Below are 26,853 nucleotides of genomic sequence, written 5' to 3'. Positions count from 1 at the left end.
TATATAGAGTTGTGTTTGAAGCAATTACTATGCTCACTGTATTATCAATAATGTACACATCAGGAAGAAACATCAAGCAAAGACAAGTCAACAAACTTGTTCTGTATCTGAAAGCAGTAAATTTGATAACTATGCTCGTTTCATCGAGCAGAATTGTCCTATGCGATTAGACTATTTTGCATTTGAATTTAATAAAGAAATTTAATTTACAATAGACTTTCTCCATAACGCAATATCCCAGCTTGCACAGCCTTGAGCTGTTTCACCCTCAAGCAATAAAGGAACAGGGCTTTTTTCTCTAGCGTATTTATCTTAGTTTACTTCTGTCGATTCAGTCCACTGCTCCTTCATTCTATTATGAAAAATCATGCAGTTCAGGTCTCTTCTGGCTATTCAGAATCCGCAGTTGAAACTTTTGTTTGCGTTGATTGGCTGTTCAAATGTTCGTAATTTAACGCTGCAGGCACTGCAACTATTTCTTTTATCAAAAAATCTCTCATGAGCTCATTCTGGTGGGGCCAAAGTGCATTTGACGAATTAATTGGTGAATAAACAAATGTCAACAATAACCTAAGCATACTCATTCTGTCTATTTAGAAAAGGCGACGTCTGAGCTACTTCCTGCTGGCCAAGTAGACTTGGCACTTCATTTAGAAATCAGTGATCAAATTAGAAGTAAGAAAGTGACTCCTAAGGAAGCTGTTCGGTCACTTAAACAAAGACTATCCCATAAAAATCCCAATGTCATATTGGCTACTTTATCGGTAAGCTATTCTTTATAATTTTGCCAAGACAAATAATAATAAGGAATACAAAAGTTGGTAGATACTTGCGTGAAAAATAGTGGTAATGGATTTGTTAAAGAAGTAGCTACAAGAGAATTCATGGAAGAGGTAACACATGTCTTGAAAACGGCAAGCAATCAAGATGTCAAACATAAAGTGCTCTACTTGGTTCAAACTTGGGGAATAGCTGCTAAAGGAAACCCATCCCTAAGCTATATCACGGGAACATACAGTTTGTTGAAAGCGGAAGGTTACGCATTCCCTCCAGTTACGGAAAAGATTGATTCTATCTTTTTAGAAACGGCAGTTGTAAGTTTCTTAATATTGTATTTATTTCTGCATATTAACTTGTATCCCAGGCACCAGAATGGACTGATTCTGATGTGTGTGAACGATGTAGAACACCTTTTACTTTAACAAATAGAAAGGTAACTGCTATAGAATTCAAAAAATGGTGTATTAACTTAATGTAGCATCACTGCCGAAACTGTGGGGGTACATTTTGTCAACAATGCTCTTCTAAAAATGTTCCTTTACCACACTTGGGAATTAACGATATAGTTCGTGTATGCGATGGATGTTATATCAAGGTCAAGCTGTCCAAGATTGCAGATAAAGAAACCGTATCTCAACTCTTAGGCACACCAACTACTACCTCGGCCTCTACTTCTTCTTCATTAGCTCCAGTCTATGCACCTTCAACTAGCCAAAAGACAACCGAAACAGCAAAGGATGATGATCAATTTGAAGAAGATTTGAAGAAAGCTATTGAAATATCATTAAAAGAATCTCAACAACAGCAACAGCAACAGAAGCCTGTGAGCTACAGCTCTAATCAAAAGGAGGAAGAGCAGGAAGATGCGGATCTCGCTGCCGCTATCGCCGCTTCCTTGGCTGATATGAAAATCTCATCAGCATCCTCACCCTCTGTAGTAACTTCAAAAATTACAAACGACAAGAGCAATGAATTATCGTTGACAGATATGGAAAACATTCAGTTATTTTCAACATTAATGCATCGAATTCAATCAATAGGAGGAGACGTCTCAGGAGACCAGCAGGTGAATCAGCTTTATACGGAAATTGGCTCTCTTCAGCCTAAACTAGTAACAACACTCAATGAAACTTGCCAAAAACATGGTAAATATATAGAAATGACAACATAATCCCATTACTAAATTTTATCTATAGAAAGGTTTGTTCAACTTCATCAAAAGCTAAATGAAGCTGTCAAAGCCTACGATCGCCTGCTTCACCAGAGATTATCACAAGCTCACAGAAGCAGTGGTTACGATTACTCATACCCCGTACAAAACTACTATTCTCCCGCTGCTAATCAATATCCCCCTCCGACTACTACTGCTATTGCTACTGCTACCTCATCGCAACAAGCGTATATTCCCCCTGCTTCAAGTACCAACTTTAACTCGGCAAATGCTACTGCTGCAACTTCACCTGTTAATGCTTCTAATTCTAGTGTTATGTACCCTGATCTTGGAACAGTAGCTACCTCCCCACCTATTCAGTATCCTGTTACACAGCAGCAACCTATGCAGTACAGCCTTTCCTCCACTCAACTACAGTTCCCCCTTCCCACCTCTACAACCCACCCACAAGCGTACTATCCACCTACTCCTGCTCAAATAAAAGCACAATATCCTCCTGTTCAGCCACAGCAATCTATTCAATATCCCCAGCAGGCTATTTCTCTATCGCAACCTCAGCAAATAACATCACAACAACAACAACAACAACAGCAGCAGCAGCAGCATTATTCCCAACCACAACCACAGAAAATAGTAGAGCCTTTGAATACTAGTCATTACTATAACCAATCTATTCAGCCACCTCAGCAGAATCAACAGCATCAGCAACCTGTAGTTGATGAAGCACCATTGATTGAACTTTGAGCGAACGACTTCATTAGTTTGAATACCAAGAGATACTAAAATAAAGAATTTGTCCCTATTTAACTTTCTTTTTTCACTCTGCCCTAGACTCTTTCTTTGTACTAACAGAAAATAGCATTAGACAAGCATAAATAAAAAGGCAAAACGACATTAACTTGTTCTGCATAATGTCATGCCCTGACCCAAAAAGCGGTTCTTAACGAAACAGACAAAAGGCAACAAATAAGCAAAACATCACGTGATATGCACGTAATAATTAAATTATATATGATTTTTTACGCTTACGCTTTCATAAGCGGTCCTCAATGGTCCAGTGGCTAGGATCTGTCGCTTTCACCGACATGGCCGGGGTTCGATTCCCCGTTGGGGAAATTTTTTCACCCGTTTTCGGGTAAATTATTATCCGCCGTTAATGAAGCAATTTTTATCTTGTCTGAGGCTAAAACTCATAAATCAAGCGTTTTCAATATATTGTTGTAACTACTATTTTTGGGAATTTGTTTCAGAGGACGACATCGTTGAAGCAATTTTTGTTTTGTCTGAATTCAAAACTCATAAATCAAGCACCTTCAATATATTCAACAACGTCAACTACTACTCCAAGAACATGAGTTCATGTACATGAACTCATGTATTCCAATTTTTTTTTAAATTTATTTTTGTTATAAATACTTTGGTCCTTTGGACAAAATAAAGAGAACAACAATCCAATCCAATCCTACTTCAAGTATAACAAGCCTTTAGCACTTGGGATCAAACCTACTCTTTTTCTTTTATATTTCTTTATCTTCTTTATAATCCAGTACAATAAGTATATTAACACTTATAGAACTCTTGGATCTTTTCTTTTTATCTTTACATTTTGCTTATATTTTTACTTTGATCTTATAAGAAGATCTGGTGATCACTAGCGAACTAGATTCTTTATATTTTACTCTTTTTATACAATTTTCCTTTCTAGCTTAAGCCCAATAAGACTTACTTTGCACAGGAACCTACTCTTATCGTTATATTTACACACGAACTTCCCCAATCCAAAGAAGAAAAATTACACTATCTAAAAGATTCTTTAATTCACAAGCACTACTAAGAAGTTTTCCGCATAATGTTAAAGAAGAAAGCCGGTTTGAGGGAGGAGATACCTCAATAACCATACATCAGTCATAGCATTGAATACCTCTTGGGGGAAGATGCATTTCGAATGATAGCGATGTTTTAATGACATCATGGATTGTAAGGGTAAAGTATTTACTGACAGAGAAGGCAAATTTTTGTCAAAGAGATGGATGCCATTCAATACCAAAAGGCGAGCATCAGATAGTCGTGCTGGGTTAGTCTGGCTTATTATCTGCATAGCTGCATTTTTGATTTCGAAGCACAGGTCTGAAATGTAGTGATTCTCAACCATCTATTTAGTACCGTTGGCTGGGCCATCCTCTAGTTGGGCTGAACCTTCCTCAAAGGAAAGGGGATAATCATTAGTCCATTTGGGATAGTGATTGATAATAGGTCTGTTGGAATCCTTGTTCCGTCTCCATCACTGTCATACTCCTCGTTTTGATCTTGGGAGTCTTGCTATAGCTGCTGAGGCCACTGTACTTGAGGAGTCAGCACGCCGGTTTCAATAGCATTAGCGGTGAATGAGTTTTTGGCGGAGATGTTAAAGGCAATGCAGGAAGTGTTTTGCCAAGTACAAAGGTAAGAGACAAAAACTAATGAGAAGAGGATAGGAAAAGGACAATAAGTCAGTGAGACTGAAATATATGATGTCTTTATTTACGATGAATAAAACGATGGTATTTATACTTTTTAATATCTACGCACGATAACGATAATTGGCTTGATTGCACATCTATTTATAATCATCCAAGAATTATGGGAAGGGCCTCTAGACTAAAGTGAACCTGATCTGACAGTGATTGTCGAATAAGGAACCATTGATCTGTACTACAGGAGCACTGGCGTTCAATTGAAGTATTGTAACGGCGCTCCAGGAGTTAGGTATAAGAGAGTTCACATATGATAGGCTATATGTGGAACAAGCTATAGCCGAAGAGCAGTAGCTGTGAATATTTATTGATAATGTTGTGATGGCACAACAGGAAGGATGGTCTATCTCTGCCTTCACATCGTCTAGTATGGCGCTTGTATTTCTGAGACTGCACAACACATTCAGGTACGCGATTTTTGTTTTGCTCTATTGGTTTGTTCTTATTAGCTGCAGCTTCATATTCCAGGTACGACCATTCACTTAGGGGATGCTCTGAGAAATATTTGGTCGTGGAATCATTCTTATCGTACATTTTTACAAATAGGTTAATGCTAAAGGCAAATAAGAGACGTTGTTGCATTCAGCTTTGCCTTTGTAAAAATCAAACAAGTCGATGGCTTGCGAATTAGATTATTTATTGGAAAGAAAAGATGAATATTATAAAAATAGAATTAGGGATCTATAGAGAGAACCAATGTTGTCCGTATGACTTGATGTTCTCAGCGCGACTATTTATCAAACCTGATGCGATAGATGAATACAAAGGAGAATGTATGCTGTGCTACTGATTGCTTGATTTTCTTGGAATACATTTAATGGGTTGTTCGACCACTTTACGCGTTTCTTAATCATGGAAATTAGATTACCACCCAGGTACTCGCAGCCGCTCCCAATAAATACGCCTTGTACGTCTTAGTTTTAATTCCTGACTACTGCGTGGTTTATTGTATTCATGAGGCGGCGCTTGCTGGTTTGATTGAATGTGCTTGCTCTTCCTTCTGTATGTCTTCTAGGGGCGAGGTGTGATATTCTGATACTCCATTATGTTTTTCCAAGCACGTAGGTAAAGGACAAAAACAAATAAAAAGATAATAGAAATAGACAATAATTCAATGAAACTAAAGCCTGTGATGGCTTTTATTCATGAAAAATAAACAATGGTGTTTATACATTTAACTGTAATTTGCTTAATTGCACATCTGTTTATAATCATTTAAGAGATATGAGAAGGCCTCTAGACTATGGTTAATCTGACCAGACAGTGATTGACATGTAAGCGAACCTTGATCTGTGTTACAGTAACACTAATGTGCAATTTTCTTTTTAAAATCTTTTTAGCTTGTCATTTAATTGGCTTTTATTAAAAAGATTGATGTTCACTTATACATTTAATTTAAAGCTTTTGTGTTTTACCTATTTTAAATCAAAATACGATCAGGACTCACTACTGTACAAGGCACTCATCACTGAAAAAAATATTTCTTTTTAAATGTGTATCATAATTGACGCTAAATTTCATTTATATGTTTGCTCAGAAATCTTTGAATTAAGGTTTATTTCTTTTTCTTTTAGATTATCATATACCTATATTATTCATTAAATACATTTATTTCAAGTTAAATAAACAAATTGACTTTTTTGCTACCCTCACGTTTGGTAAATACTGTTAAAGACTTGAAGAAATTGGACCTGATGTGCAGCGTGGCTCATTTAACATAAAGGGCTTATTGTATATTAAATAAGCAAATGATTTACATATATTTAATTATCCACAGTCATTTGTTATAGTAAGCTGTATATATTCTGGATTAAAAATCCAATTCTGCTTACTATAATGAATTTTCTCTTTCTTTTTAGCTTTTTTTTTTTTATTTTGTAAGCTTGTTTATTTTTAATTAGCTTTTGCAAGTATAACATATGGCTTGTATTGCTGCAATTAATATTTATTTTGTCAAATGTGGCGCAAAACAAGTATGGAAAGACAATACTTAGAAGATCACGACGCATAATAATATTAAAGCAATGGAAATCAAATGAGATTTTTTTTTCTACACTGTTGATATTCGTGCATTTATCTATGTTTTTTGCAAGCTTTGTTATGTGCCACAGAGCAGTATTTAAATTAAAAAAATGGATTTTTTCTTTATTAGCTGTTGATTTAATGCTCATGCCCCATTTAACCCAATTGATTTTTTTATCCATAGTTTGCAAAATTACAGCATAAATTATACTGGCAACAGTGATATATTAAGAATGTATTGATAACATATAATACAATATCAAAGCTTTTCAAATTGCCAAGGAATAGAAATCGAATCAATTGATCTCTTATTGTGTTATGACCTTTTTTAAGAATTATTTAAAGTTAGGTTTGTGCAAATATTTTTTTGTTAGAAGTGACCCAATCATCTGTTAAATTGCTGATCTTTTAATAGCAAATATCGTCCTTAAATAGACTTGCTATATCCTTGTTCTAAACTCGTTTAATTAAATTTGATGTTTGGCTACATTAGTTTTTTTAAAAAAAAGAATATTTTATATCAAATCTATTAAATAAAATGCTTTTACCTTACACCAGGAAAAGGAATTAAAAAAAAACCACATGTTTGATATAGATGCAATTGTTATTCTTTGATGTAATACATGCACACCAGAGAGCAAATTTGCTTCATGTAAATGAGAGATGTTGACACAATTTAACAAAAGAAACTTGAATAAAGAAGTGCTAAACTATTAAAACCGTGTCATATATTCACTTGCTATTACAAATATTAATAGGCTTTGCTTAAATTCCTTTTTCACTTTTAAAATTGTCCTTTAAGCAAAAAGACAAAGCTTTTGTTGCTCTTAGCTGATGGCTTAAATACCAAACCTATTTCTTTCTTAGTGATTGAATTAGCATGATATCAGAAAGGTACATAGAATATTTTATGCTGAAGTTCTAATATGCGTTTATATTGAAATTATTATCTAATATGGATAAACATTGTCATGTATCTATGAACAGAAATAAAGCTCATTAGTGTCTTTCTTGATAAATTTATACATATATCATGCTACAAAAGCGAATGCCGTCCTTTTCTACATTATTCATAAATCATATAATTAGGTTGCTTCATGCATAATCTTTCATTCATTTTATTTGTAATAGCAAATAGTTTAGCGCGAAGAGTAAATGTAATACGGTTCGGATGTTTCCTTTGCATCTTCAGGCTTGCTGTATTCAATAAATTCCTTTTGATGATTGTAACCGAGCACAAGGTAAGGCGGAGTGTCACGTATACCAATGTACAAGTCGATTGTACGCTTGACATAACCCGTATTCAACCTTCGGAATTCACGATATACGATTCCTGGTTTTTTTTCTACTATGGAATAGTAGTTTTGATTGTAAGAGATGTGTAGCTGTGAAAGTATAATCATTAGTATAATTGTTACAGAAAGAAAATGATTAGCATTGTCCATCGTAACTTATACATATAACACACGTTTCTATCATTTTATTAATTTACTCATATTTATTTAACAGATAAACTAGACATTACATCCTGACTTATTGAAGAACGTTGATGAAAGATATTTGTAAAAAAAAAAAGAAAGGGCATAATTTTATAATATGCAGGTAAGAAGGATGGTTTATTTACATTTACATCTTTTCTAGGATTCTATTGATACCTAAAAGATACATACCGTTTCTGAGCGTGGTTCGCGCAGACCAAAAAAGAAGCATCCTGACCCTAGATACTTCTGGACTCTGTCGTATGACCTGTAGCCACTTATAGGCACCATTGGTCGCTGTCATCAGGTCAAATAGGTAAGACGTAATAATCGAGGGCTCCAGGCGTTTAAACGATTGATCAACAATCTCTGGAAACTGAGCAATCATATGTACCAAATGAAGAGCTGCTTCCTCCTTGAGTAGAGTGAAATCGCAATCGAGCGAGATGGGCACACCAGCTCTTCGTTCAATACCACAAGCTTTGGCATGAGCAAATTGGATACGAACACCTGTCTTTCCATCTGGGTTAAGCATTTTGTCCCATGAAAAGTCATATCCGAGTGCTCTCTTTGTTTTCATGTCCTGAATCATGATGGCCGATGTGCCCAAGATGTCAGCCGTGTAGTCCAATTCTGCGTTATCCACTTTGCAGTTTTCACTGTTTTGCATGTATTCCACGTTCCTTCTCTGTGCTTCATTCAAGAGGTCTTCCAAAAAGACGACTTCGCCACGACGTGTAGACATGCCCTTTACGTGTCCAAAGCTGACATGCTGCAGTTCGACAGGTTCAGGCAGCATCAAGTTGGCTGTCTGGAATACTTGCTTAAAGTAGTACTCTTGGTCCTTGCCGACGACATAAATGGCTTTATCAAAGTTGTATTTCTCCTTTCGCCTCAGTAAAGTAGCTAGATCACGTGTGAGGTAAAGTGAAGTTCCATCAGCTCGTCGAACAGGTGTCTTATCCAGACCGTGAGGAGTCAAGTCGACAAGCTGGGCGCCATCGGATGTTTCGGTAATCAAGTTTTTCTGTTCCAATAGGTTGTATACTTTGGAAATATAGTCCTTTGCTTCCGACTCTCCAGCATATACATCGAATGTGACATCTAGTCGCTTGTAAAGCGCCTCATAGGACTGGATGCTCAAATCTCTAAACCGTTTCCATTGAGCAAGTGCTTGAGGGTCGCCTAACATGACAAAAAGTGAGAAGCAGTCGAATGAAATATATCCATACCTTCTTCCATGCGCTTAAAGTACTGATTGGCCTGTACATCCACATCCGGGTCATCTTTTGCGTCTGCATTAATCTTTACATAAATATCATACAAGTGTCGAATCGGATCCTTGTTTAATTGTGTTTCATCTCCATACTTTTCATATCCTACAGCTAATAAGCCTACACAAGAACGTCAGCGATACAAATGCCCAGCGTTTCATCGCTTTTTTTTAAACTTGCCATACTGTTTCCCCCAATCTCCCAAGTAATTGATGCCAATGACCTTGTATCCAAATGCCTGATGGATACGTTTTACATAATTGCCAAGAATCGTGCTTCGTAAATGACCGACATGAAACTTTTTGGCAATATTGGGTGAACTATAGTCTAGGACGACTGTTTTGTTTGCCTTGGGGTTATGTGCCCATCCATAGGATGTACCTTCATTAAACACCTGGTTCAAAACTTCCTTGGTGAATTCGGTACTATTGAATTTAAATGCAATCTTGGGTGCTTCTACTATGGCTTGTTCAATAAACTGATTGGGTTCAAACTTGAAAATCAAAAATTAGTTTCGAGGAAAAGGGGATCCTGTTTTGTGAGTGGGTTGTATGCACCTGATTGACAATAGATTGTGCTCGTGTAGAAATAAGTTGAGGATCTGGTTTTAATGTTCTTAATTGAGGATCAACATCAAATATTGAAATGGATAGATCTCCTTGCTTCTTTTTATTGGGAATCACCAGACTTTGAAGAATCTTGGCAGGTTGAACCGAGGTCTGCCTCGAGAGCTGTTCAGCCACGATCTGTTTGAACTTTAGCATAAAAAAAAAAAGATGTAGCCCAACTGGGGTTAAAAGGAACCAGGGGATATTTGTACGTCCGCTTCAAGCTGGCATCAAGCGGTTTCTTAGCAGATGCAAAGAAAAAGTGTATATATACTATAACAAGGCTACAAAATCCAGGATGGTTTGTGTGTAATAAGCCTTGATAGAAGAAAACGAAGGCAAAAGAGATGTAGCAAGATAAACAAGTTGGTCTGTCACTTTGATATTCAAGAAAAGACTCGCTCGAATGGTAAGTCGGAGCCCAACTTGGCGATAACCGGCTGATGCATATCATTCATGTGATTCTCTCGTTTACGATTCGTGTTACTTTAAGACTTGGATCGAATGATTGATGTATGATTTAGTTTAGCGCGTAAGAAAAAAAAGAAAAGAAAAGATGACAGATACAAGTATTTATTAATTATTAACGTGCTAATATGTTATGCGATGGATGAAGGGTGTTAAATGGTAGCATGACGTACGACAAGAACAGGACAGGGACACTCTTTCAGACATGCATCAGATACAGAGCCTAAAATGACACTTTTCACAACACCCAAACCACGAGAGCCTACAACCAAGAGATCCACCTTGTGAGCTTGAGTATATCGGGGGAGAAGAACCTTTGGATCACCCCAGAGGATATGCTCTTCACTCGAGATATTCTGTTTTCGTAACTGAGACGACATTTGTTCAAGACGTTCTCGTGCTGTAGGTTGATGCTCTGTCTCCTTGATGGCTTCATCTACCTTGGTAATCGTAGTTGAGAGCATAGGCAAATCTGGACTAGGACTTCTTTTGGCAGCGTGAGGTTTATTTGTTCTCTGTACAGCGGATAGCAGTATTAAATGATCACTTTCAGGTCGAATGACGTTTTGGATGGTCCAATCAAATAGTTTATGAGCATCTTCGCTACCGTCATAAGCAAGAGCCACACGACGTTTATCAGTAATAGAAATAGCCATTGTTGTTGTTTTTTAATAGAAAAAAAAGAAGCATGAAAATAAAGATTGGCTGCATATATTTATACTATTTACAAGACCAAAAATAAACTCCACAGTTTTCTATAAAAAAAAGTGAGCTGATGAAGAACACTAACAAAAAAAAAACAGCTGGTTTGAAATGAAATAGGATAGCATTCCTTTGAGAAAGGTTCAAAGGAGAGGAGAAATATGAAAGATGTCTTTTTTTATTCATTATTCAAATGATTGTCTTTAAATTTCAACCTTTCAAGTTTGATGGTATCTGTCAGACAGTCGCACTTAGTCTATGCCCACTCATGGGGAAATTTAATGGCATCGAAGCAATATGTTATTCACGTAATGTAGAAATAGGTGGTCTTATTATATTTCAACCAGGTTAGAATTTCCTAGACACACAAACAACAGAATGACTTATATTTTTTTTTATTCAGCTACATTAATTATGAATCTGGTGGCTATCTGCATGACAGCTGTGATGGTGTATCATGTAAAGACTAAATATACAGCCGTGGGACGAAAAGAGATCGCAATGTTCCTACAGTTGTATCTGGTGACAGTATTTTTGGAAATGTTACTTGTGTCCAATATAATCCCGACCGCCTCCATCTTGTATCCCGTATGTTGGAAAAATGTAACCTAAAGTTCATCACTCATGTTTTGTATATAGTATTTTACTGCTGCTCATTTAGGATTGATGACATCAACATGTTGGTGTTTATTATTGAACGGATTTATTGGATTTCAATTTATCGAAGATGGGTCTAGGATCAGTTTATGGATTATGCGAATATCATCATTTGTTGTATGCTTATTGGTTTGGATCATCTCTATTTTTACCTTTTTAAACATTCCGCCGTTTAATACGACGACAGCGACCATGGTTTGGGTGATTTATTATATAGTAAATGGTATCATGATATTCATCTATACGATATCACAAATCATCTTGGTCGTCTATACATTGGATGATCGATGGCCATTAGGGGATATCTTGTTTGGTATTCTATTTTTCACGGCTGGCTTTATTATCCAATACGTATTCTCGATTACATTGTGTGAAGAGGTTAAACATTACCTGGATGGTCTATTCTTTGGTACCATGTTTAATCTACTATCAGTCATGATGATTTATAAATATTGGGATTCTATTACCAAAGAGGACCTGGAGTTCTCTATTGATTCAAAACAAAGAACCTGGGAATTGGAAACTTTACTCTTGCTTGAAAAATAAATAGAGGAGAGAGATAGATGGATGTCATCCCACACTAAAAAAAAAATTTTTTTTTTTCATGCAAATATAAACCTTGTAACTTTGTATTTTCTCACTCTTTTTTTTTTTCCCTTTCTCTCTTTATGATTCACAGACATAATAACAGATTCTCTTTTATACTTCAAAAGAAACCAATAACAAAGAAATCAGTCAAGATCAGTAAAGAACCACCCATGATTGTTTATTTTGAAAGGGACATCTTGGAAGATACTTTGATCGACTACATATTTGATCCTCAAGTGCTACATGATGAAGAGAAGGATCATCCAGATTTAGATAAAAAATCAGTCAAACCATGGCAATGCCCACCTTATACGTCAAATTCAAGTTTTTTAACCAAACTAAAGTCTATATTCCATAAACAACACTCTGATTCAGTCATGTCCTCCTTGTAATTCTATTGGTCCAATGATCACGAGAGTATACCCTTCCTGTACCTTTTAAAAAAAGTGTCACACTTGTAATGATAATAATAATAATAGTGATAGTAATATAATAAAAAGAAATAGAGTTATTATATTCTTTTTTGAATAATGAAATTGAAAAAGAGAATCAAGCCATGCATTAGGTTGATCTTTCTTTAGTTTGCCAGCAACATGGTCTTTTTGTTCAAGTCGAGCTTATTATTATTTGATACAAGGAAGAGAAATACATAGATAATAGACCATCCCAACACCATTTAAAAAGACAGATAGAATATATAAGACATGAGTTCCTTTTTATTTTGATACCATAAGCAGGATGATCTCTTCTCTTTTCTAAATGTATAAACAAACATGACTCCCATTCTAATTCACATAATGGAATTGCTCTTTCTATTTTAGATGATGTGCATACAAGTGGCTTTCTTATCATTCACATAATGAAATTTCTTTGTGTGTGTGTGTGTGTGTGTGTATGATCGGAAATCAAAATACCCCTTTTGTATAAAAGAGAGACAGAGCAAAAACTTTTTTTTTCTTTCTCTCTCTCTATCTTTATTACCTTTCTTTTTGTAAGTGACATGATTGTCTTTATGACACATCTATTGACGCATTATGTATAGATATCTTCCATGGTGCACATATTAGACCATGAAACTGATGGTTCACTAGTTTCATCCACCTTGCTCGATTATAATAAAGACATATCAATACCCAGAGAACCCTCGGCTGAATCATTATCTCCTCCAACAACTGAAGAAGATGACGAATACGATGACGCGTTGAATGTACCAAAAAGAAGACATTTAAGTCAAAACCAAGACGATCGATCATTGTTTTCGCCGTAAGAAAAAGAAGTGCCTTTGTAAACAAGAAGCTTATTCTCCTATAGACCTAATGTAGATACTATTTATTTTAGCCAGCAAGACCAACGTGATTTGCCAAGTAAGCAGATATTAAAAAAGATATGAATCAGAGCCATTCATGTATCCTTTAGATGAACGCGAGAAAACAGATACCACTCATGATAACAATACTGCTGCATCCTCTTCTTCATCATCTTCATCTTCATCACCCCAAACAACGGATGGCCCTTGTACAGAATGTCATACGGTTGACACTCCTCAATGGCGTAGAGGCCCTCATGGTTATAGGACGTAAGGATGAATCATTACGTTTTAACCCTTACCAACTCTTTTCTGTAGTCTCTGTAATGCCTGTGGATTAAGATGGGCCAAGCAACAGAATGGATTGACAAACAACAGTAACAAATCAGTGCCAAAGAAAAAGTCAAAGACCAAAAAACGAAAGCATGGTGATTCACTTTTTGACAAGAAGGAATATATCACTCATGGCCTCTATTCTGCTGAAACCAGAGGTGTACCCACTTTAACTCCACAGGCCTTTCATGTACCCTTACCCATTCATCAAGGTGAAACCATTCTGTCGACCGTCAAAGATTTTGAACTGCCTCCTTACGTCCTTCAAGAACGAGAATTGGATCTTATCGAAAGCTTGGTTCATAAGGCGCCCCGGTTCAAGAAGATCAAGACCAACATCTTTGTCGGAAGGAAAGCCAGGACAAGTGAAAAATATAGTGTCACCTGTCATTGCAAACCGCCTGAAAAGGAAGACGAGGTCGGCTGTGGCGATAGTTGTCTCAATAGGTAAAAAAACAAACAAACAAAATCATATATCCTTACTCTTTTTTTTTTAAGAATGCTCTTTTATGAATGTGATCTCAAGTATTGCCCATGCGGAAAAGAGTGTACGAACCGTCGGTTTCACAAGGATCAAGTAGAAACAGATGTTGAAGTATTCAGAACAGAAAAACGCGGTTGGGGTCTTCGCACCAAGGAAGATATCAAGAAGGGTCAGTTCATCATTGAGTATTGTGGTGAAATCATCTCTCGAGAACTCTGTGAAGAACGCATGTGCACTACTTATGTAAACGAGAAGAACTTTTACTTTTTGGAGTACTCAAAGGGTGAAGTCATTGACGCTTGCACAAAGGGAACAGAAGCAAGATTTATCAATCATAGTTGTGATCCCAACTGTCATATCGAGAAATGGTCGTACAGAGGTGAAGCTCATTTTGGTGTGTTTGCTTCCAAGGATATACCTGCTTATACCGAGCTTTCGTATGATTACAACTTTTTGACGTTTAATGTAGAAAATGCTCAGGTTTGTCATTGTGGAAGTAAGCGTTGTAGAGGAGTCATTGGTAAAAAGATAACTGGTAAAAGAACAAGATCATAGCTTAATAATAAAGAGTATCATTATATTTTAAAATATTTCTTTACATCATGTCAAATAAAGAGGTGGGTTTATTATGATATTTACATGTATTTTTTTTTTTTAAATGCGCTTGCTTTTTATTCATCATCATCGTCATCACTTGCAACTCTATTACGCTTGGCCCTTCTTACTACAATTTCTTCATCTTCCTCATCATCTTCATCACCATAGTCTTCATCATCTTCTTCTTCTACATCATGAGAACGTTTATATCTATCCATGCCTGCACGTTTGACCTGTGCCAACCGATCCTCTCTCATTCTTTCTTCTTCTTCATCATACTCATCATCATCTACTACAAAGTCTTCTTCATATCTATCTTGAGCTCGACTCGCCTGTCGGTATGCATAATCTGCGCCTGTATCATAATCATACTCGTACTGATCTCTACGACGCGACATGCCTTCACCGTATCTCATATCTGCCTTCTTTTGTTGCATCTCCAATTTTCTTTGTGCCTTTAAACGCTCGTTCTCTTGCATCTCTAGTTCCTGTTTGACCAATTCAGGATCCTTTTCAGTAAAGTACATCTTGGTCTTATTCTTCTTGACTTGTCTATCAGCAATCTGAGCCGTAATATGACGATGTGTCTGACTAGAGAGACCACTAGGTCTGAATGTCATATGCTCTGTGAATTCGACTTGACTCTCTAGTGCACCCGATTCGGTCTGATGCGCTAGTAAAAAGACGTGTTCTTCTGGGACCACTGGCTTTGAACCCACATCAAAACATTCGTCTCCGAGCATCAACGATACCTTACCGTCTTCCCATTCGACTAGGTGTGCATTGGATTGTAGTGTCTAAAGAGAGAAAAATGAGTTAAGTCTCTTAGTCAAGCTGCACACTTTACTTGTTCGCCTTCTTTATTCATCGTACGACGCCATCGTATCGTGCTTTCTACTTGTTCACGAATTGCTTCTTGTTCCTGCGCAGGTGTCAGTCCTTCTTCTACCTTGACTTGGAATTCTTCAGGGACAAAAGGGTCGACTTCATAATCCAAGAAACGAGGTAACTTTGCCAAGTAATACTTTTTTTTTTAAAAAAAAAATCGTATCAGATATGTTTTAAATGTGATGAATAGAGTGCGTTTTTTTACTTTATGATTATCACCATAAGGTAGTGGTAGCTGAGGCATCTGTAGTGCAACTTCAACAATTTCCTTTTTTCTATGTTGACTACTGTATTCAGGATATCTTGAATCTTCATCACTCTGTTCTTCTTCTACTTGTTCTTCTTGTTCTTCATCAAGTGATCTTCAAAAAAAACTTTAGTTTATTAAACGCGTAAAAAAGTTCATTTGTAAAGACACATGCCTGTTTAGATTTTGCCGTGATTCTGGTTCTGATTCTTCATCACTTCCAAATAAATTATCTTGAGTAGTTGAATGATTGGGCTGCGGTGAATTTGAGCGTCCATCATCAATATCAGAGGCTTCTTCTTCTGAACCAAATAAATCTCCAAAGTCTTGATCTGCAGTTGGTTCTTCTTGAGATGACATGGATGTAATTATAATAAAGAAAGAGAGAAACGACCTTTTGAAGAGCAGATTTTTACTAAAGTGTTGTGGGGTGTACCTAGTCCATCGCTCTCTTTTATGATAACATACAATTAAAAGATATATTTTATTTAAATAAATTAGACGATCAGAGAGAGAGATAACACTCTCTTTTAACAGCAATTATACAAAAGAGAAACTATTTACACTATATATATATATATGGATATATGTACACAAACAGATAATTATCCACGTCGTTGTCGTTTCCATTCTTTAAGCAGACGAGATGCTTCAGAGACAGCCTCTCTTCGTTGAGGTGCTGATAGTCTAACATAAGGATCGTATTCTTCTACATTATCCATATCATGCAGCTTAAAGTCCGTAATGTGATCCTTGATCTTCAAGAGCGCACTGTAGGTAATAAAGTCTGGATTGAGCTCTTTTCGGACCTTGTTTATATCGATAGCAGGTAGATCCAAAGAAGGCTGAATGTAATATTCCTTTAATTCTTCTTTGGATATAGTCATGGATGCCTTATTATCAATCAGTCGTCTATCCATGAAATAAAATGAGTTTAAGTTTATATGTGATCCATTCTTACCTTGATATACTCTTCTTATGTACACTCTGCGCAAAAATGCGTTCTTCTATAGTCGATGCTGTCACCAGACGATATACAGTCACAGGCTTCAACTGGCCATATCGGTAGATTCTGCCAATACTCTGCTCGTCATACAATGGATTCCAGTCTTGATCAATCAAGACGATGCGATTTGCGCTTGTCACATTAATACCAATAGCAGCAGCCTAAACAAGTGTTACACATAGAATCAAAATGGGATTTTTTTATGCTTACCTTTGCTGAAAGTAACATAATAAGCTTGTTTTCATCAGATTCAAAATCGTCAAGGATCGCTTGTCGTAACTTGTGTGCATGTTTAAATAGGTATTTCTCAAAAAAAAAACAAATAACTTACCTTGAGTGGAGTGTTGCCATCAATCCGAAGGGTGCCAATGCCCAGAACAGAGAATAGATGCTGCAGATAGTCTACAAGGAGTACAGGTTAGGTCATGAGTTAATGGTAACAATCATTGCTTATACCATGGCATGCTAAACTATGCGATACGATAATGATCTTTTCTTTAATAACACTACATTCAGTAGCGAGATCAACAATAAAAGTCATCTTGTTGGAGCAATTCCAGTTCTCAATACCTATTCGATGCATTATTAAGAAGCGCACTTTTTTAAACAATGTGTATTTACTATCATTTTTAAAGTAATCAGTCGCCCAGTCAAACATATTCATGTCCAAACCAATAAGTTCTTCTTCTTCTACCTCTCCTGGCACTGCAGGGGTTACGACTTCATCTGCAGCTTCTTCTACGGACTGGTCATCCATATAGGTCGTATCAGAATTATCATTGTTATTTATATAAAATTGTTCTCTCCTCTTGCTTTCTCTATTACTCAAAAGCTATACAAAAAAATCAGTTTTATCATATTGAAAAGAGTATTTTACCTTTTGAAGAATTTTTGGATGATTACAGATCGTACGAAGCAATAGCAGATTGCTAATCACAGACGATTCACGTTCGATAGATTTTAATGCGTTGACATATCCTTCATATTGAATATCAGTCATTTTAAATGTAATTGCAAATTCCGTTTTGAAAGGTAAAGCTTCTTGAAGTGTCAGCGCATCACGTCTATCCAAAAAGTGAATACAGAGCATCACCTTTTATTTGATTAATCTTACCTGTGTGTCACTTCCTCTGTTAGGAGTTGAAGTGTATAGAGTCTAATGGCTGCCTTTTGCTTGATCGATGGAAGAGAATTAGCATAGGATCTTTCTATATAAAATGTAAAATAAGCCTTGAATGTCTCTTGTGGACCGAGAATGCCTGGAGCAACAAATTCCAGCATGTGATAATATTCCAAAAGATGATTTTGCAAAGGATACCCTGTCAAACAGATTCTTGCAAGTGTTCGAAATTCGGATACGATCTTGTAAAGCTGTGATCCTGCATTTCTGATACGATGTCCCTCATCCAACACGACAACATCTGGACCAGGATTGATCAAGTATCGATAATATTCGTCATCTTCTCTTGATGAACGCATAAGCAAGTATCTCAACTGGTCATAGTTCATCAGCATCACACCACCGTTTGTATACCAGTATTTCAAGTAGATGATTCGCTTATTTCTACTCTCGGGTGTCATTTCTTTTAAAAAATTAGAACACACACGTAAGGATGGGTGTATTTTGCTTGTTTTACCTCCAAAGTTAAATACCTGTCCTAGATTAGCAGAGAAACCATCCACATGCCATTTTCGAAACTCATTTACCCAGTTTGATAATGTTATCAATGGAGCTAATATGAGTACTCTCTTTCCCTAATAGTATGTGAGTATGTATGCTAGCATTTTTAAAGGACTTTTTTTACTGTTGGATAGGCGACTTCTGGATATTTATGGAGATGTTCATAAAGTGTAGTTAACAAGGCAATTGTTTGAATAGTCTTTCCGAGCCCCATTGCATGAGATAATAAGCATCCTGCTTTCTTTTTATAAACACGTTTCCACATAAACTCTACACCTTCAAGCTACTATCATTATTAAAATAAACTATACATATCTCGAGTTCAATCAAACCTGGTGATATTTTAGTCGACTTTTGAAATAATCGTTCAAAGGGACATCTAAACGTGTCAACAGTCGTGCTTTCTTTTCTTCGGAAGCAGATTCTTCAAATCTCTTCATTCGTTTTGATCTTGTTTGTAACTCTTCAAGACAAGCAATTGATGAAGAGTTTGGACGTTTTTCGTTATTGATAGTGAATAGATTAGCATTATCTTTAGAAGTGTCTATCGATAAGTCAAGTGGACTGAGTAGTTGTGTGCTGTCTAGTGTTAAATAAAGTTTCTTGTATAATGACCAAGTGTTGTCAACATCAATAGTCTCCATATAAATTTATCAAAAAAAGAAAAAGAGAAAAATTAATTTTTGGCATACTCCTCTGCTTTATTCCACAATGACAGTTAAGCTTATTAGGTTTAAGGAAGAGCAAGTGGGGGGGGGGGTGAATAATACACAATTTTCAGCTGGGTCATGATTTGTAAAGGATGACTAATAAACCGAGCTTTCTTTTATTATTATAGTAAAATGTATAATATTAAAATGTAATTTCTTCAATTGATGTAAATTGAAATCATATGTATTTTTCAATAAAAAGAGAGAGAAAATCCCCACGGATTGAATGATTATAAAGTGTGAAAATAGAGTTAAGCTTTTTCACTTTCCTTGACATGAATATCCCTTAGTCATCTTTTCAAGTCCGAATGATGATGATCCCCGCAATTTCTAATGATTTATAAATCTTTCTTTTTTCCTTTTTTTAAAAAAGAGTATTTGACACATATACACACAAACAGCATGGTTGATAGTCAAACAAAAGCATTAATACCTGAATTCGATCCTGTTGAAGAGGCTATCAAAGACTTTGGTATGTATTAGTAAATAGAGTCAACAGTAGTATTAATAGACTTTAGCCAACAATAAGTTTGTTATTGTTATGGATAATGAAGATAGAGAGAACGAAGGAGATTTGATTATTGCTGCTCAAAATATTACTACAGAACAAATGGCCTTTTTAATACGTCATTCGAGGTAATTCTATTCATGATGTCTATCATGTTTAATGTACTTAGATCCTTTTTTTTCAAGTGGTTATATATGTGTCCCAACAACAGGTGAACGTCTAGATGAACTTGAATTACCCTTGATGGTCGAAAAGAATACTGAACTGATGAGAACTGCTTATACAATCTCTTGTGATTATGCTCATGGAACAACAACAGGTATCTCTGCCCATGATAGAGCCTTGACAGCACGCAAATTAGCGGATCCATCAAGTAAACCCGAAGATTTTATGCGTCCTGGACATATACTTCCACTTCGCTCAGTCCCTGGTGGTACATTTCAACGATTTGGACATACAGAAGCTGCAGTGGATCTTTGTAAACTAGCAGGAATCTATCCTGTAGCATGTATTGGAGAGATTGTGAATGATGACGCACAAGGAACTATGGCAAGAAGAGATGACTGTTTTGCATTTGCTAAAAAGCACAACATCAAGATGATTACTATCAAGGATATCATCGCTTATAGAAGACAACAAGAAGGCGTGTAATTTGTGCATATGTATATAAAAAGCTTTTCACGTGGGTTTTGTAAATCATCTGTTTTTTTTTTGTATGTGACTCAGTTTGTTTTCTTGGTGAGATGAGATGACACAAAGTGTAGAATGAATTAGGGTTAAAATATGCATACTTTATATAGATTTGATTCTTTACACGGATTTAGTAGATATTAAATTCATTAAATTCACTATGTCGATTTCATTATCCTTAGTTTCTCCCTGTTTGTTTGTTTTTCTTTATTTTACAGGGCAATTAAAAAAGGATAAATTTCAGCTTTGAATTTCTTTATCTTTTTATTTCTATTAATCCAATGATCTCGACCAGCAAAGATAGCAATCATAGCTCAAGTAGCCCTAATAACAATAGATCTGAGTTACCCAACATGACTCATAGCCGCATAGATCCCAGAGACAGATATAGATTACAATATCCATCGGACAGATACGATGGCAGAAACTATAGATCATCTAGCTCAGATACTACATCTCGACAACATTCTCCTAGACATGGCAACAAATCATCGCCCTTAGAAGATCAAAAAAATATCTCATATCGTGACAAAATTAAACTGGTTCAAAGAAAGATCAACGACTTGCGTAATACAATCAAAGACTGTAAAGATCATTCCGTCATCAACACTACTCGTGATCACATCACAGTTTTGCATAAGCTTATTGATTCGCTCGAAGTAGGAATGAGAGAAGAGGAGGAAAATGCTCGTAGGAGAGAAAGAAGATATAATCCTGGCTCACATAGCATGAAGCAAGCAGATAAACCTACTACTACAAAGAACGTACATGTCATTTCTGATAGGACCAATCCTGCCACGACTACTACTACTACTACTACTACTACTACTACTGCTACTACTGCTACTATTACTATTGCTGCTACGGGTGATGTAAGGCCGCCCTCTACAAGTGAAGCAACTTATCCGAAAATAGAAGACAAGTGGCCAACAGTCAGAGACTTTATCTCATCATTCGAAGATAACTTGAAGAATGAAACGACAAGCTTTAGTCAAAGCTTACCTTGTGAATCAAATAATGAAACAAAGGAAGATCACACAGAGTGTCAAACTGAAAGACACGAGCAACCCAAGCCAGAACCGACGACTAGTATATCCAATCCCGCCTCTGACCCTCCCAGTTCTGATCCTTTCACGACTGCTCCTTCTACTCCTACTGTTACTACTACAGATCATACTGTTAGTTTGCTTGCGCCTGAAGAATCAGCAAGAAAGACATATATAAGCGCTGAAAAGCTATTACAGGTGTACAATTGTCGCCAAAATTTAGGCGAAACTCTACCCAATTACATAAACAGATTCACTCAATTATGTCGAAACGCCGGACTAGAAGACACTAGGTTTCTGGCCATGGTATTTCATCAGTCACTGTGTGATGTTGTGATGGCTGTCGTACAAGAGCGGGTAGTGACAACTTATGAAAGATTAGATATAAAGCCTGTTGATTTAATACGAGAGGAAGACACATATTCAACCTATGTAGCCAAATTAAAGTTGCTTTGGCCAACCATGCATCAAAACATTAATCGACTGGTCCAATTAGAAAAAGCTCACAGATCACAAAAGAGAAAAGGATACCAAGAATCAAATGATACAAGAACAGAAAAAAGACTGAGATTGAGTCCAGCCGAAGAGACATCGCCAAACACGAGTAAGCGTCTAAAGAACCCTTGTAGATTTTGTAAAACTGCAGAATATACCAAACAACACAAATGCTCAGAGTTTTATAGGGCGAGGGCACTTAAACAATTGAAGGTAAACGCTGGCATAACAGAAAACGAATTGGGAACTAACTTTGTTCATTCTAGGCTCAGAAGGAGGCAAAAAGAGAAGAAGAATATAATTATACAAGTAATGAAACCTATCGGAAGCATGAGGAGCTGGGAAATGCGTCTGACAATGATCATTGATCACTATAACAGTGTTCATTATAAGACGTGGTATATATATTGATCAAAAATTGTCTATTGAGCAACTTGTAAATAATAAAATAAAAAAGCGACATACAGTTTCCAAAACAATGTAGCTTTATGCCTATAGTATGCCTCTTGCACTTGTAGCTCAGGATTTACTTAAGATAGTATGAATAATGCAACATGGTATATTGTTTATTATTTGGTTAATCTACAACAACAAGATCCTTAAAGCTTTCATGATACACTGCTTTTCTGGCAAAATCCAATGGAGTCTCTTGCTTAGCCGTATCCTCATCTATATCATCACCATCAAGGAATGTCTTGAGTATATTTGCAGAATGACCAGCAAGCATCTTGACACCAACATCGTCCTTCTTTACAGGTGCATCCAGATTATACATTGAGGAACAACCACGGCCAGAAATATTCCACCAGACCATTTCAGGGACCTCATAGCCAGCCTCATGGTACCTGCGACGGATAAGATCAAAGGCGGTTTCGAACTTTTTAGCTTCAGTTTCACCAAAATTGAAGTTCTTGTCCGTAATAATAAAAACTCGTTTGATCATATCTTCAGGCTTGACTTCGTGTTTGACAGCAAGTGGGAGTATGACGTCAGTGAATACACTTTTAGTATCAAATTCATTGGGATCATTCACTCTCTGCATGACCTGACGAACTTGTTCATCAAAAGGAAGCGATGTATCCAACTTGAAGACGGTAGGTCCATTGGAATAAGCGATGATAGACCCATCAAAAGGAGGCTTTGCAAGGTTGGCAATGATCAAGGAAAGGGCGACACCACGGTGAACGAAATTTGAAGAGCTTTCATACCACATGGTGTCTTTTAAGTTGCAGACTACAATGCATTCGCCAAGATCGATTGTATTACTTGACTTGCGGGAATTCAACAGAGAAGTCTTGCGAAAACTTTCAATCAAATGTTCCCATTGTCTGTTGGTGATTTCTGTTTGGATATCCAAGATTTTTTGTTTAGCATCGCAAGTAAACTTGGCTATTGGTTGTAATGTTTTAGGAACATCATGATCGGAGAAATTGGCCAAATAGTCTTCAGGAAGCATTGTTTCACCTTTAATCTTTATTCTCCTTGGTAAGGCGTTGGATGAAAAGGTTGTACGTTTCTCACTTTTAGCTTTTTTTACATATAATGGGGATCCATTCAAAAAGGATGTTACGGCATAAGGTGCGTGCTTGTAAAATCGTGCCCAGTTGTGTTTCAAGCATATCGCTGGAACATGTGTAAAATCAATCTTCTTCCATTTGCCTTCAGCTTTGTAGTGTTCAACTATATCCAACGCATCACGGAGAGGAGTCAGGTATTGTTTGCGGTATAGGTCTCTAACCTTGTTAAGGTAGTGTTCGCGAGTCTCGCCATCGTCTTGGTGTTTTTCGGGAGGAAACAAGAGCTCGGCAATAGAAGTGGCCAGGAAAGTATGTTTGTCATGAGATCGGCACAGAGAAGGCGCCCATTTTCCTGCTAAACTAAGATTGAACCCTAAAGCGTGTCGTCCCTTCAGCACACCTTGCTCAATAGCGTCTTTGTTCCTTTGAAGTTGAGCCATGTCGGTCTTGAGTTGGTTGGCGAACATTCTTGCAATGGTAAAATGAAGTGCTCGGTAGACAGGATCAGCTTGTAATAGTTTAGTAACGCGTTCGTTTCTCTCTCTACGTGTATTTGCTTTAGCTTCTTTTGCTTTAGCCTGGGCTTTTGCATTGTGTTCGGCTCCTTTCTTGATATAGGTTTCTGCATCCTTCTTTGCTTCTTCGCGAGTCATCTCTTCTTTGCGCCTACGATTACGCTCTTTGCGTTCATTAATTGCATATGTATATTGTGGAGCTGTTCGTGGCCATTTGAGTGCCTTGTACTCATTATCAGAAGGACCCCGAAGCTCACCTTGAGCATAGATTGTAAGGATAGTGCAGAGATCCTTCCAACATCCATGACTCTTGAAGTCTCGTCTCTCTAACAGCTCTCCATAGTCTCGTCTCTTGTACTCTCTGCCTTCTTTCTCTGCCTTGATCCTGAAATACTCTTCTCTCTGCTGTGCCTTGAGCGCAGCGTCCGTGCGTACTGTTCCATCCACAAGCACATGCAGGTTAGCCAGAGCTGTACGTGGGTGATACTGAAGCAACCAACTGAAGGCACTCATGAACGGCGCTGTCAAACTCTGTCCACGGTGAATAGACCGAATATAGAAAATGATGTGTAACGTCAAGTCGACATCGGCCGCCCATGCAGCCTCAAGCATACGCCGTAAGTCTCGGTCGTCGGATACTCTATAGGATGCATAATAAAGATCCAAACAAGGGTCACTAGTGGAAAAGTATGTAACGTTGTCTTCTTGAATAAGGTTGAGTTTGGCAGCATGGTTTATAGAGTTTATGAATGGATTGCTTGTGCTTTCTGGCTTTGGCTTGATCCTACGCGTACGTTGACCTTCAAGGCCGCTAACTAATTCGGCCAACAGGTCTTCCTTGTGAAGTTCGTCAAGATAGGGAAGTGCAGAGGGATAATTGGCAAATGTAGGCATATGGAGAGAAGAAAGTGTGAAGAAAACAAAAAAGGTAAAGAACAAGAGCTTTCTTTAAGCTTTAATGCTTTATTTCTCAGCCTCAAGTCAGCTGCGGCACTAGAGATCGTGATACAAAGTGCCACAGCAATATATTAGTAGGTTGAAACATAAAAACTATTACGATGGAGTAATTACGTCCACTTCATGTTCAATGTTTGATTTCTATACTATTTACTTGTTGTTAACAAATATGTATATTTAGTAAACTGCCGAGGGTAGCTGTGGGTAATATTGGCACTAACCAAACTGAATAAAGCGGTGCATCAAAATCAGCTATTAATACATACACTATTTTGAAAATGTACTTGATTGTTTGCAAGGACATTGATAGGCCATTGAGCTTCTTAAAGCGACTTTTACAGCACTGAAATACTTGCTATTTGCCGGTAGAGCTGTCGACACAAATAGCTTATAAATAACATTTGATACAGAAAGTTATATAAGCATAAATACACTGCTTAGTCTTGTTTCTAATCAATTAGTACATGATTTAACACTTTTTAATCATCAGTAAGAAGGAATCAAGCAGGTAGAAGGCACATATTCAAGTATGGCTCTTTACTGTTTTATTTGGAATTTGAGAATTTCAATGAATTTCATGTCTATAATGATATTCTTTTGGTTTCTGCAAGTGGAGCAGCACGTCAGCTAGTTTTTTATCTGCGATTTTTTTTAGAACGTAGATAGCGAGATGATCAGCAGAAGACTTTTAGAGTCTATTAATCTATCAGCGACTTCTGTAAGCTCAAATAAACTTACACTGATTCGTTCAGAACGAGAAGCTTGACTTGTTGTAAGCATAAATTTCGAAAAGTCATCAACTCAATTCTTGATCATTTCTTTCGCGTTCAAAGTCACCAATGTAATCTAACCAGTCTCTACCTCTTCATAACATCCGAAAGCTGGTTAATGTGGTAAGTCTTTTAAAGGATGTCGTATTCATGAATCCGATTCATTGTACAAAGTGTTATGGCCGTTGATAGATCTATTAGCGGAGGGTAGCTAGCCATGCCCGATAAGTGTGTCTCTTATTATTCTCATGGCCTATGCCTTCTTCGTTTCAGCGTGACCACCTTATGGAAGTATACCTAGCACTGTATTTTCGATGAATCACCTTGGTTGCTCTTAACAACCATCCTCATGTCTTGGGTAGACGATAGTTTATTACTTTGTGAGCTTTTGGTAATCCAAGTAATATCATATACATTTTTATTGATAAAATGAAGTTTACATCCATACATTATTTCCATAAATAAATGTCGTTCTAACTTGTCGTATTTATGTATAAGTTGTATTATAAGCATCACAAAATGCGACATTGCTTTCCGGAAACATTGAACAAAAAGTAAATTATGGCATGGCTGTGGCACTTTGTACCACAAGCTCTAATTCTAGTGCCGCAGCTGACTTGAGGCTGAGAAATAAAGCATTAAACCTATAGTCCCATTAGGTCCTTTTTCTGCCCTTTACCTTTTTGTTTTCTTCACACTTTCTTCTCTCCATATGCCTACATTTGCCAATTATCCCTCTGCACTTCCCTATCTTGACGAACTTCACAAGGAAGACCTGTTGGCCGAATTAGTTAGCGGCCTTGAAGGTCAACGTACGCGTAGGATCAAGCCAAAGCCAGAAA

General features: G+C 36.9%; 10 protein-coding genes and 1 non-coding gene across 11 annotated transcripts; 5 read left to right on the top strand and 6 right to left on the bottom strand.

Annotated features, from left to right (window-relative positions):
- The first annotated feature begins 174 nt into the window (after nucleotides 1-174).
- Nucleotides 175-2,811, top strand: RHIMIDRAFT_230238 (ubiquitin binding protein). The gene is made up of 6 exons (XM_023607665.1): nucleotides 175-544; nucleotides 598-764; nucleotides 819-1,094; nucleotides 1,145-1,213; nucleotides 1,259-1,925; nucleotides 1,977-2,811. The coding sequence occupies exons 1-6, from the start codon at nucleotides 499-501 to the stop codon at nucleotides 2,693-2,695; spliced, it is 1,944 nt and encodes a 647-aa protein (XP_023462831.1). The 5' UTR covers nucleotides 175-498; the 3' UTR covers nucleotides 2,696-2,811.
- Nucleotides 2,812-2,994: 183 nt separating this feature from the next.
- On the top strand, nucleotides 2,995-3,066 carry RHIMIDRAFT_t53. Its single transcript has one exon. It is a non-coding gene; the product is annotated as a tRNA-Glu (tRNA).
- Nucleotides 3,067-7,575: 4,509 nt separating this feature from the next.
- On the bottom strand, nucleotides 7,576-7,931 carry RHIMIDRAFT_300196 (uncharacterized protein; the record flags this gene model as incomplete). The annotated part of the gene is made up of 1 exon (XM_023614344.1): nucleotides 7,576-7,931. The coding sequence occupies one exon, from the start codon at nucleotides 7,929-7,931 to the stop codon at nucleotides 7,626-7,628; it is 306 nt and encodes a 101-aa protein (XP_023462830.1). The 3' UTR covers nucleotides 7,576-7,625.
- A 150-nt stretch (nucleotides 7,932-8,081) lies between these two features.
- Nucleotides 8,082-10,264, bottom strand: RHIMIDRAFT_264020 (arginyl-tRNA synthetase). Its single transcript, XM_023611723.1, has 4 exons — nucleotides 9,796-10,264; nucleotides 9,419-9,731; nucleotides 9,197-9,358; nucleotides 8,082-9,149 (listed from the first exon to the last, which is right to left on the bottom strand). Exons 1-4 carry the CDS (start codon nucleotides 10,000-10,002, stop codon nucleotides 8,113-8,115), a joined length of 1,719 nt encoding a protein of 572 aa, XP_023462829.1. The 5' UTR covers nucleotides 10,003-10,264; the 3' UTR covers nucleotides 8,082-8,112.
- Nucleotides 10,265-10,466: 202 nt separating this feature from the next.
- Nucleotides 10,467-10,970, bottom strand: RHIMIDRAFT_246417 (adenine nucleotide alpha hydrolases-like protein; the record flags this gene model as incomplete). The annotated part of the gene is made up of 1 exon (XM_023610312.1): nucleotides 10,467-10,970. One exon carries the CDS (start codon nucleotides 10,968-10,970, stop codon nucleotides 10,467-10,469), a length of 504 nt encoding a protein of 167 aa, XP_023462828.1.
- A 150-nt stretch (nucleotides 10,971-11,120) lies between these two features.
- On the top strand, nucleotides 11,121-12,312 carry RHIMIDRAFT_264003 (uncharacterized protein). The gene is made up of 3 exons (XM_023611722.1): nucleotides 11,121-11,363; nucleotides 11,420-11,604; nucleotides 11,656-12,312. The coding sequence occupies exons 1-3, from the start codon at nucleotides 11,210-11,212 to the stop codon at nucleotides 12,217-12,219; spliced, it is 903 nt and encodes a 300-aa protein (XP_023462827.1). The 5' UTR covers nucleotides 11,121-11,209; the 3' UTR covers nucleotides 12,220-12,312.
- Nucleotides 12,313-13,230: 918 nt separating this feature from the next.
- Nucleotides 13,231-15,006, top strand: RHIMIDRAFT_218959 (SET domain-containing protein). Its single transcript, XM_023607366.1, has 6 exons — nucleotides 13,231-13,252; nucleotides 13,304-13,524; nucleotides 13,573-13,625; nucleotides 13,678-13,837; nucleotides 13,886-14,347; nucleotides 14,399-15,006. Exons 2-6 carry the CDS (start codon nucleotides 13,313-13,315, stop codon nucleotides 14,937-14,939), a joined length of 1,428 nt encoding a protein of 475 aa, XP_023462826.1. The 5' UTR covers nucleotides 13,231-13,252; nucleotides 13,304-13,312; the 3' UTR covers nucleotides 14,940-15,006.
- A 49-nt stretch (nucleotides 15,007-15,055) lies between these two features.
- On the bottom strand, nucleotides 15,056-16,476 carry RHIMIDRAFT_246415 (Leo1-like protein; the record flags this gene model as incomplete). The annotated part of the gene is made up of 4 exons (XM_023610311.1): nucleotides 15,056-15,778; nucleotides 15,829-16,005; nucleotides 16,075-16,231; nucleotides 16,286-16,476. 4 exons carry the CDS (start codon nucleotides 16,474-16,476, stop codon nucleotides 15,056-15,058), a joined length of 1,248 nt encoding a protein of 415 aa, XP_023462825.1.
- Nucleotides 16,477-16,721: 245 nt separating this feature from the next.
- Nucleotides 16,722-19,447, bottom strand: RHIMIDRAFT_240996 (uncharacterized protein; the record flags this gene model as incomplete). The annotated part of the gene is made up of 11 exons (XM_023609491.1): nucleotides 16,722-17,028; nucleotides 17,078-17,283; nucleotides 17,333-17,401; nucleotides 17,454-17,524; nucleotides 17,579-17,692; nucleotides 17,744-17,954; nucleotides 18,000-18,186; nucleotides 18,237-18,705; nucleotides 18,760-18,877; nucleotides 18,928-19,086; nucleotides 19,136-19,447. The coding sequence occupies 11 exons, from the start codon at nucleotides 19,445-19,447 to the stop codon at nucleotides 16,722-16,724; spliced, it is 2,223 nt and encodes a 740-aa protein (XP_023462824.1).
- A 290-nt stretch (nucleotides 19,448-19,737) lies between these two features.
- RHIMIDRAFT_263939 (3,4-dihydroxy-2-butanone 4-phosphate synthase) lies at nucleotides 19,738-20,833 on the top strand. Its single transcript, XM_023611721.1, has 3 exons — nucleotides 19,738-19,985; nucleotides 20,032-20,149; nucleotides 20,207-20,833. Exons 1-3 carry the CDS (start codon nucleotides 19,916-19,918, stop codon nucleotides 20,670-20,672), a joined length of 654 nt encoding a protein of 217 aa, XP_023462823.1. The 5' UTR covers nucleotides 19,738-19,915; the 3' UTR covers nucleotides 20,673-20,833.
- A 1,996-nt stretch (nucleotides 20,834-22,829) lies between these two features.
- Nucleotides 22,830-25,178, bottom strand: RHIMIDRAFT_207070 (uncharacterized protein; the record flags this gene model as incomplete). Its single annotated transcript, XM_023606956.1, has 3 exons — nucleotides 22,830-24,409; nucleotides 24,530-24,606; nucleotides 24,679-25,178. The coding sequence occupies 3 exons, from the start codon at nucleotides 25,176-25,178 to the stop codon at nucleotides 22,830-22,832; spliced, it is 2,157 nt and encodes a 718-aa protein (XP_023462822.1).
- Nucleotides 25,179-26,853: the final 1,675 nt, after the last annotated feature.

This window comes from Rhizopus microsporus (genome assembly GCF_002708625.1).
Source record: "Rhizopus microsporus ATCC 52813 unplaced genomic scaffold scaffold_19, whole genome shotgun sequence".
Classification (NCBI taxonomy): domain Eukaryota; kingdom Fungi; phylum Mucoromycota; class Mucoromycetes; order Mucorales; family Rhizopodaceae; genus Rhizopus; species Rhizopus microsporus.
The sequence above is the reverse complement of the archived record's forward strand: the minus strand, read 5'-3'. Positions and strand labels throughout refer to the sequence as shown.

Excerpts from the sequence above, each read along its gene's own strand:
- RHIMIDRAFT_264003 (XM_023611722.1), top strand. The coding sequence starts at position 11,210 with ATGATTGTCTTTAAATTTCAACCTTTCAAGTTTGATGGTATCTGTCAG. Across the intron at positions 11,364-11,419 it reads TCTTATTATATTTCAACCAG|CTACATTAATTATGAATCTG; the intron begins GTTAGAATTTCC and ends TTTTTTATTCAG. Across the intron at positions 11,605-11,655 it reads CCGCCTCCATCTTGTATCCC|TATTTTACTGCTGCTCATTT; the intron begins GTATGTTGGAAA and ends TTTTGTATATAG.
- RHIMIDRAFT_263939 (XM_023611721.1), top strand. The coding sequence starts at position 19,916 with ATGGTTGATAGTCAAACAAAAGCATTAATACCTGAATTCGATCCTGTT. Across the intron at positions 19,986-20,031 it reads AGAGGCTATCAAAGACTTTG|CCAACAATAAGTTTGTTATT; the intron begins GTATGTATTAGT and ends AATAGACTTTAG. Across the intron at positions 20,150-20,206 it reads TTTTTAATACGTCATTCGAG|TGGTTATATATGTGTCCCAA; the intron begins GTAATTCTATTC and ends TTTTTTTTCAAG.
- RHIMIDRAFT_218959 (XM_023607366.1), top strand. The coding sequence starts at position 13,313 with ATGGTGCACATATTAGACCATGAAACTGATGGTTCACTAGTTTCATCC. Across the intron at positions 13,525-13,572 it reads GATCGATCATTGTTTTCGCC|ACCTAATGTAGATACTATTT; the intron begins GTAAGAAAAAGA and ends ATTCTCCTATAG. Across the intron at positions 13,626-13,677 it reads AGACCAACGTGATTTGCCAA|ATGAACGCGAGAAAACAGAT; the intron begins GTAAGCAGATAT and ends TGTATCCTTTAG.
- RHIMIDRAFT_230238 (XM_023607665.1), top strand. The coding sequence starts at position 499 with ATGAGCTCATTCTGGTGGGGCCAAAGTGCATTTGACGAATTAATTG. Across the intron at positions 765-818 it reads TCATATTGGCTACTTTATCG|TTGGTAGATACTTGCGTGAA; the intron begins GTAAGCTATTCT and ends GGAATACAAAAG. Across the intron at positions 1,214-1,258 it reads TTACTTTAACAAATAGAAAG|CATCACTGCCGAAACTGTGG; the intron begins GTAACTGCTATA and ends AACTTAATGTAG.
- RHIMIDRAFT_264020 (XM_023611723.1), bottom strand. The coding sequence starts at position 10,002 with ATGCTAAAGTTCAAACAGATCGTGGCTGAACAGCTCTCGAGGCAGACC. Across the intron at positions 9,359-9,418 it reads AGATTGGGGGAAACAGTATG|GCTTATTAGCTGTAGGATAT; the intron begins GCAAGTTTAAAA and ends GTTCTTGTGTAG. Across the intron at positions 9,150-9,196 it reads CTTTAAGCGCATGGAAGAAG|GCGACCCTCAAGCACTTGCT; the intron begins GTATGGATATAT and ends TTGTCATGTTAG.